This window comes from Lepus europaeus, chromosome 13 (assembly GCF_033115175.1).
Source record: "Lepus europaeus isolate LE1 chromosome 13, mLepTim1.pri, whole genome shotgun sequence".
Taxonomy (NCBI): domain Eukaryota; kingdom Metazoa; phylum Chordata; class Mammalia; order Lagomorpha; family Leporidae; genus Lepus; species Lepus europaeus.
This window is the reverse complement of record NC_084839.1, coordinates 83,492,451-83,501,422: the sequence shown is the minus strand read 5'-3', so window position 1 is coordinate 83,501,422 and position 8,972 is coordinate 83,492,451. Positions and strand designations below refer to the sequence as shown.

General features: G+C 46.8%; 1 protein-coding gene across 1 annotated transcript; it reads left to right on the top strand.

Annotated features, from left to right (window-relative positions):
* The first annotated feature begins 2,455 nt into the window (after positions 1-2,455).
* Positions 2,456-8,567, top strand: IL36G (interleukin 36 gamma). The gene is made up of 3 exons (XM_062208871.1): positions 2,456-2,561; positions 5,727-5,866; positions 8,358-8,567. The coding sequence occupies exons 1-3, from the start codon at positions 2,456-2,458 to the stop codon at positions 8,565-8,567; spliced, it is 456 nt and encodes a 151-aa protein (XP_062064855.1).
* Positions 8,568-8,972: the final 405 nt, after the last annotated feature.

Here is an 8,972-nt window from a genome sequence, read left to right as displayed (position 1 = left end):
CCTGTATGGATCCTGACTGAAAAGGAGACAGAAGGGTTTTGGTGATAAGACAATGGGATATTTCAGATGCTGTTTTGTGATGAATATCCCAAGAAAGGAGATATGTTGACAGATGCATGGTGGAAGGGCTTTTCATTTGGGAGTTCAGGAGAGGGGACACCAGCCAAGCCCGACTCGAAACAAAGTGCATTTAATTGTCATTTGAGTCTGAATTCACTATTATACTTTCTCTTAAGGTAACAGGTAAACTGGAAGCCAAAAGAAATAGGATCAGGGCCTTCACAGGGAAGGACCATGGTTCTCAAGGCTGGAGAAGAGATGGGGTGGAAAGTAAGGGGTTGAGTAAGGTGACTCTTCAGGTCTGGGAAGAGGGGCTCATGGAGGAGCATGTCTAGAAAGTTCTATCTCCTTCTTGGTGCCTTTTCCCCAAGAGAGACAGGTGAATATGGAACCATAAGTGCTTCTAGTCTCTCTCCTGAAATTGACTTCAGTCAAGTTAACTCATGCCTTGGCAAATTTTTATGCTTGACTATAGCAGATGGGATGGGGGTGTGTATGACAAGTATGATATAAAAATAACCATTCCTACTCACTAGAAGCATACACAGGACCTAGTTTAAGGAGGCGGGAATACACTGGGCTCTGGGACTCAGTTTTTGGAGGAATTACTGCCCATTTCTGTAGTCCTTAGGCAGTCTGGAGTCAACTGTATTGAGGGAGGGGTAGTAGCTGAGACCAGGTTGGCTCCATCTTTGTGGTTCCCAAGTGGAGGAGTGCATCTCTGAGGGACTGAAAGAGTGTTAGATAGTTGGGTTAGTGAGGACCTTCAACCTGATCCTCCCATTCAGGTTGGCCTAATGTGAAGTAGTTAGGTGACCAGCAATGCCATATGGATCTTGCCTGTAGCATACAGGTGATTTTACTCCCACAGGATCCCCTCAGCCTGACTGTAGAAGGCTGGACTCCCAGCCCCAAGAGTCCCTGTCACAGAGTGCCTAGCATTTCCAGTCCTAGCCCCATAGTGACACAGGAGAGCTGAGCTCTGGGGAAGTCCCTTAGCCTCCCCTATTTGAGGAACCCGGGGTCAGTCATCAGCTCTCTTTCGCTGTAGTTGATCTTGTAGGGCTTGACTCAGCAGTGATTTCTCAGGGAGCCAAAACAGGTCATACCCGTGCTGAGTCTGCGATTTCTTCACTTGAGCTGCATGGAATTTTCTGGCAGGAGGAACTAGATTGCTTTTATGTCATACATCTGTCGCACCCACCAAGGAAGCTTAGGCCACTCCCTCCGCTCCTCCAGATAAATGATCCGGGCTCTGTCAGAGCCCAACACTGCTCCTGGAAGCTGCTGGAACTGTGGTTCAGTCTCCTGGACTTCTGATTAAGACCCTTCTTTGCCAGGTGTGCTGATAGCTGGAAAGTTCTTTCTCTCTGGGGCCTTCTGTGCTTTGGGGCACAACTAAGGGATAGGACCACACCAGACCAGCACCAGGCCTTGCCCGGTGTGGGGCTCATTGTTTCTCACCGGGGATTTGCTGGGATCCTGGGAGATCCTTCCCCTAGTTAGAAACCAAAGCCAGTAAAGGAAAGGGTTCTTTTGGTAGGAGGAGACACTGGCATCAGGACCCATGGGGGTATTTGTGGTCAGATCCATGCCTGGCCTTGGAGCTTCTAGGGAGATGTTCTCATTGACTGGATCTCCAGGTGCAGAAAAATTCTGTCTGATTTCCCTTCCATGAGGCTACCTTGAAGTTTTGTCCTGGGAGGTAGCTCAGATCTTCTGACTGGAGCTTCATGTCAAGCCAGGCATCTAGCTCTCTGTCTAGAATGAGGGCCCAAGAAACCAGTATCCTAGAAAAGTCTGGACACATCTCCTGAGGTTAATCTCTCCTGTATCTGTCCCCACAGGTGCTGAGACAGCTGCACCATGTCAGGTGCTGGACAACAAATCCATGAAGGTGACATTGGATGGGGCTCTGGAGGTCTGGACCACCCATGCTCATAGCCGATCCTCTGGACACCCCACTATACTCTGCCCTTCCCTGTGTATGGCCATAACACATGGTGTTGTCCACCTGGTTGCTATGCTGGGAACTTCTGGAGGGTGGGCACTGTTGCTCGCTCACAGCTGTAGTTGTAGTCTCCAGCACTGGGCCAAGCACAGAGCAGCATGAAAATGAGTGGCTGGGCCTCGACACACATGCGTTTGAGACTGTTTATTACCTTGGCCTTGACAGTGTGCCATTTTAAGCCAGTCCTCATCCTTGGTGGCCCTTGCCCTCCTTACTTGAACCCACAGCTTTTCTAGAAACAAAGGCTGGATTGGTGGGTCGCATGAGCACCGCTGTAAACCCTGACCTTCCTTTCTGAAGGACTTGAACCTGAGGATCTTTTTCCCAGCATCTAGGAAGGCAGCCTTGATCATCATAGCTTTTTTTTTATTTACTCAAACAGCAATGAGTAAGCCTCACATTGGGGAGCTCTCCGATTTGGATCAGCAAGTGTGGATCCTCCAGGGCCAGACCCTGGTGACAGTTCCACGGAGTAGCAACGCGGCAGCAGGTGAGTAGACATCCTGCGGCTGCTCTGCTCCTCACCTGGGTGTGGCCTTTTGTGGAAGCCTACGCGGTATTGTTCTGTTGCACAGTAGGATGACTACAGTTAACAATAGTGTATTGTATATTCCAGAATAGCTAGAAGAGAGATGTTGGGATGGCTCTTACCACAAAGCAATGACAAATGTTTGAGCTAATTACCCTGAGCTGGTCATTCTATAATGTATACATTTATTGATTCATCACAATGTACCCCACAAATATGCACAATTATGTGTCAAAAAATGCATGGCTTTATACTAGGGCCAGCCTGGACTGGGGAGAATTTCCTTGCCTGGAAGGGAAGACTGGGAGAGGTTTGCCTTAGTCTAAAGAAATGAGAGAGGATAGAGGAGCTTCCAGGGCAATAGGAGAGCTGCTTTGAGTGGCCTGAAGCAGTGGCTTTGTCCTACAGAAGAGGAGTGGCTTGTCCCAAGTAACCTTAGGTGCCCTAGAAGGGCTATGAAGGGGACACCACAGGAAGGAAGATCTCAGCATCACATTAGGCAAAACTTGCTAATGGACAGAGTTCACAAGGAGCCAAGGATCTACTGGGGGAAGGAGCTTCCTGTCAATCGCAGGTGTAAAAATCTCAAGGGCGGCAACTTGTTCTCTCATCTCTCTGTTCTCTTCAAGGTAGGAAACTAATTCTATTATGAAGGAATCTCCAAGATTCAAAACTTGATTTTAGATCTTATAAAAGACATGGCTAACATTTTTCTGTAATGGCATAGCCAAAATGGAAGCTTAAATTTTAATTCCATAGCTAGATTTACTTTGCCATCAACAAAGTAAACAGTAAGTAAAAACAAAAAACAAAAAACCAAACTTCCCTTTTAGATCAAAGGGAGAGAAAGTTTAAAAGTAAGGACATAGCTTTCCTGATGGCATTATCTGCCTCAACATAAACAACTATCAGATCATGCCTGTAACTATAGACTTCTAGTTTAGGCCACTGAAGATTAGAGATGGGACTTGAGCACCCCCTTGACTTGCATCCTCTGGTCTGCTTTAACAAAAACCAGGAGGAAAAGAAAGCTAGGCATCAGAAGCAATGGGTGGCAGGCCTATTAATGGCTGATCTGCACAGTGATCTGCCCTCAAGGAGACCCAACAGGCCAGTCCACTGCAGTGGCTTTCAATGTGGTAAGCCTGGGCTTCAGCAGAAGTCAGCTTGTGAAGAGCCCTGGCAGCTCTGCCAGCCAAGAGTTGGATCACTGGAAATGAACCTGCCCTGGAATCGAAGGACGTCAGGTCAGAGCCACAGATCTTATTGGCTCTAAGCTGAAAAGCCCTTCACTCAGCCCAGCTTCCAAGTTGACCACTGCTGCTGAGGAGACGGCCAAATAGGGTCAGTAACATTGCAGGCAGAACTGTTTATTTCCTGTTGGAGTTGCCACCTTCCTTTACCTGGCCAGCTCTCCTCCCAGGCCAGCTAGGTAATGGAAGTCAACAGGGTGCCTTCCCCAAGGAGGTTCACACCTCCCTTAGGATGTAGGCTATATGAAGAGATAGATGAGTCTGAGCCTCATAATGTACAAGGCCTAAAGCCCACCAGATTATTATCAAGCCCCTTCTGTCAGGTTCTATTTGCCTCTCAATCAGAAAACTTATTTGTAGCTTAGACAGCACCTTTCTTTTTTTTCTTTTTTTTTTGACAGGCAGAGTGGATAGTGAGAGAGAGAGACAGAAAGGTCTTCCTTTTGCCGTTGGTTCACCCTCCAATGGCCGCTGAGGCCGGCGCATCGTGCTGATCCGAAGCCAGGAGCCAGGTGCTTCTCCTGGTCTCCCAAGCAGGTGCAGGGCCCAAGGACTTGGGCCATCCTCCACTGCCTTCCCGGGCCATAGCAGAGAGCTGGCCTGGAAGAGGGGCAACCGGGATAGAATCCGGCACCCCAACCGGGACTAGAACCTGGTGTGCCGGCACCGCAAGGCGGAGGATTAGCCTGTTAAGCCACGGTGCCGGCCAAGACAGCACCTTTCTTAGTTCCTCTAATAATGATTCTGTCCTTTGTTCTAGACCCTGTCTAGCCCACTTGGGCCTCATTCCTTTGTAATCATAGCCTCTACTCTACCATCAATGGCTCTACTCCCAACCTGTGTGTACTGATGGGCCTCTTCCCCACTTAATGTTGTATGATTGTTCAGAATTTCTCTACAGACAAACCCCTCTACCCACAAGGGATGAGTGGCTTTTCTCCCAGTCTTGGCTAGAACCAGCTTTAAGCCACATCCATCAAACTGTCCTCGTAAGGGTCCAGAGGGGGGGCCCCCCATTTCCTCTCCTCTATGAAATCCTTTCATTACCTGGTTAACACTACTCTTAGGATCATTGGTTACTATTCTCACCCTGACTTTTATACTACGGTGTCTAAGTGTCTACAGCAGGTTATAATGGAACAAACAAAGGCCTTCAACAACCAGGCCCTCTACCCCTCCCGGACTTTTGGAACTAATGTAACCCCGTACAAATCCTGCTTTATAAAAAACAAAAGGGGGGAAAGTTAGGAAACTGGCACAGTTCTAGCCAGGTGGCCGCATGGCCCAGCTACCTGAGCCAGGCTCCACCCCCATCCTAATGGGATTCACTGCTCCTGCTTCCCTGCCCGCCCTCAGGCGACATTTTAAAAGGGCCTGTTCCTGCACACGTGCTCTCTTGGCCCTTCTCTCAAGCACTCTCTCGGTTCCTCTCTCTAGCCTCCTCTTGGCTCTTGGCTCTGCTCTCCTCTCTCCTCTTCTCTGCTCTCTCTTCTCTCCTTGCTAGCTCCTCTCCTCTCTGTTTCTCTCTTATATTCTCTTTCTTTTTCCTTCGCCGCCCCTTCACTCCGGTCTGTAGGGTGTTCCCCAATAAACCCTTTCCCTTAAAAAAAAAATATCAAGGGCGGGGCCTTCCATCTATTTGACTCCACATTGATACCATTTACTAAGGCAGCGATTGGCACATGGTATGAATGGGTGGATCAATGAATGAATGAATGTGATGGGTGGCTATTTAGTAGGTCCAGAGCAATAAGAGTCACATTCTGCAGGTCTCTTCCAGCCCCCGTCTGGAAGATACTGCGCTGCTGGATTAAAGAGTCTTTCCTGACTTCAAAAGGAAACTGACACCACATTCCCCCTTTTATCTTCACAGTTACCATCACTGTTATGCCGTGCAAGTATCCAGAGGCTCTTGAGCAAGGCAAAGGGGTTCCCATTTATTTGGGAATCCAGAATCCAAAAATGTGTCTGTTCTGTGGGGACACTGGAGGACAACCCACATTGCAGCTGAAAGTGAGTGACTAAGAAAAATGACATGAAAATAAAATTTTTCTGTGAGACGAAGTTTATTTGGTAGATCTAATTTCAGAATTAAAAGGGAAATATTTTCACTTTCCTAGGCCTACTTATTCCTAGTAGACTTTAATTTATCCTTTGCTTGCTAGTTGAATACTTCTATCGTTCCCAAATTTAGATTTTCCTGGCATTTTTTTCTTCAAGCATGTTCTCTCCCCAATTCTACTTGTATGTCTCCATTTGGAACTTATATTCATTGGCCATTGGAACTCCTAGGTCTCACTTTAGTGTCTTATCTAATTTTCCATATTTTCTTTATTTTCACTGTTTTTATTTTGGGGGTACATTCTAGGAGAACTTATTGATTCCATGTCTCAATTCATGGTAGTATTTTCAGTTTTTTGCCATATGCTAAGTCATCCTTCTATAGTAGCTTATGAAATTCCAATCTTTATTATTTTACTTTCTAACTCTCTGTTTGATTTTATGCATATATGAATACTTAAAAAGCTTGTGGAAAGTAGAATTAGGTGTTAAGTTTATTTTGATACAAAACTCTTTTTGAAATCAATGCATAATTTGTTCATAATTCACATTTTCATGAACTTTTTGAAGATCCCTCATATGCCTGGTTTTCAATTTTTCCCCCAAATAAACCTACCTTTCAATTCCATTTTCCATGGACTTTTTGAAGTACCCTCTAATGTAATCTGTTCTTGCTCCATGAACTTCAGTTTAATTTACTTGATTAAATTCAGTCCAATACAGTTCAGCAAATGTGTGTACTTAATGGCCTTCAGCACCATATAGGAGCTTGAGAAGAATCTGTGTGTACAGTAGCAAAGAGCACTGACCTTGTGGGTCTGGGACCCTAGTGGGAGCAGGGAAATAAAATCTAGTACATATGATAGCAGGTGCATTGGTGATATATTAAAGTGTTGTGTGTCCTGGGAAAGAACAATTCGCGCAGGGTAAAGTCAGTGCCAACAACAGTGGAGGAGAGCTGCAAGGATGAGTAGCATAGTGGGTGTCACTGTGTAGGTGAAGTGTTAGCAGAGAGCTAAGGGAGGCAGGGAAGTTAGTCATGCGGGTGTCCAAAGAGGCAAGTTCCAGAACCAGAGAAGACAGGAGTGCAGGAGTGAATGGAAGAAGGAGGCGTTCAGAAACTTCAAGGCAGGCCACGGGTCCCTGGCTGTGCTTTGTAAGGACTTAGCTTGCAATCTTAAGGAAATGAGAAGTTCTGAGAATTTTGAATAGAAGATTGATGCTCTCAGTCCTGTTTCTTTTTTTTTTTTTAAAGATTTATTTTATTTATTTGAAAGACAGAGTTACAGAGAGAGGTAGAGACAGAGAGAGAAGTCTTCCATCTGCTGGTTCACTCCCCAGACAGCTGCAACGGCCAGAGCTGCGCCAATCTGAAGCCAGGAGTCAGGAGCCTCTTCTAGGTCTTCCATGTGGGTGCAGGGGCCCAAGGATCTGGGCCATTTTCCACTTTTTTTCCCAGGCCACAGCAGAGAGTTGGATCCGAAGAGAAGCAGCCGGGACTAGAACCGGCGCCCAAATGGGATGCTGGCACTTCAGGCCAGGGCTTTAACCTGCTGCGCCACAGCACCAGCCCCCAGTCCTATTTCTTAAAAGGTCTCTCTGGCTCCAGGATGATCTCTGGCTCCCAAATTAATGGTCAGTAGAATATGTCCTAGGAGTAGAGTTTGTCCTAGAGAAAGTTAGAAGGTCATCTCAATCATCCAGGCCAGAGGTGGTGATGCCCTGGATCAGGGGTTGGCTGTGTGTGTGAATGTAGGGGATGGTGAGAAGTGAGAGGTGACTCAATTCAGGAAATGTTCTGGAAATAGAGTCAGGAGGCCTTGCTGCTAAGTTAGATGTTGGCAGATCAAAGAGAGAGGTATCAAGAGTGACTCCTGTACTTGTGACCGCCCTAAGAGTCAGAGAAATAACGAAGCCGATTCAGGATAGAATGAAGCTGAATTGCACACCATTCCCATGTCTCTCCCAGGATCTTGCACGTATATAATTACTTAGATATACTCAATACTTAAACATACTAAATATACACTATATAATGTACAAATATACATACATGCAAGCTGTACTTCTGTATATAAAATATAAGCCATTTTATGATTGCTCTATTGGCTTTGTTCCTTTGATCATTAGACCCTCTTGTGTTGTTTTCATGTTGCTGACCTTTCTCCTGTGTTGGGCAATGGGTCAGGGATTCATACCTTCAACCTGGCCATCTTTTGCCATAGAAGTTGTCCTTGCAGCATAGTGGCTGTCACTGTTGTGGCTACATGTTCATTGACATGTCCCTTACGTCCTGCCTATACTGGCTCTGGATGGGAAGAGAGGAGCTGGGAAGATGAGATTTTGCGTCTCTTTATCCTTCTCTGCTCCCTTGAAATGTGTTTTCTAGGCCACCCCGGGCAGCTTCTGTTTCTCCTCATGGGAATCGCCCCTCTCGTTCCAGGAGCAGGAGATCCTGGACCTGTACAACCACACTGAGCCCGTGAAGCCCTTCCTGTTCTATCACACCCAGACGGGCAGGACCTCCACCTTTGAGTCCGTGGCCTTCCCCGGCTGGTTCATCGCCTCCTTCAAGAAGGGCCAGCCTATCTTCCTGACTTCAGACCAGGGGAAATTGTACAACACTGCCTTCAATTTAGATCTAAAGGCTTGACCTCAGCCTGGAGGTAGCAGCGTGGTTGGAGATCTTCGTCTTACATGGTCTAGTCCCCAGCATGTTTTCATTTGTGTGATCTCCGTGACGTTTCACACCGCTGCTGAGAGGGTCACTGTTAATCATCTCGTTGTGTGGATGAAGAAGTAATGACTTCATGGCGACGAAGACCAGAACATGGTCTCAGAGGCAGGAGGCATGGAGTTAAGGCTCTCCTCTCAAACTGAAGCAGCCCGGATCCCAAGGCAAACTCCACCATGGCATGTGAAACCATGTCAGGCCCCTGTGAGCAGCAGCACCCTCAGTGTCAGATGGTTGGCCTGGTCCACACTTGATTTTCACACCGATCATATAATTTTGCATTTGGGTAGCAGGAGCTCCAAGCTAACATTCATTGAAAGTTTT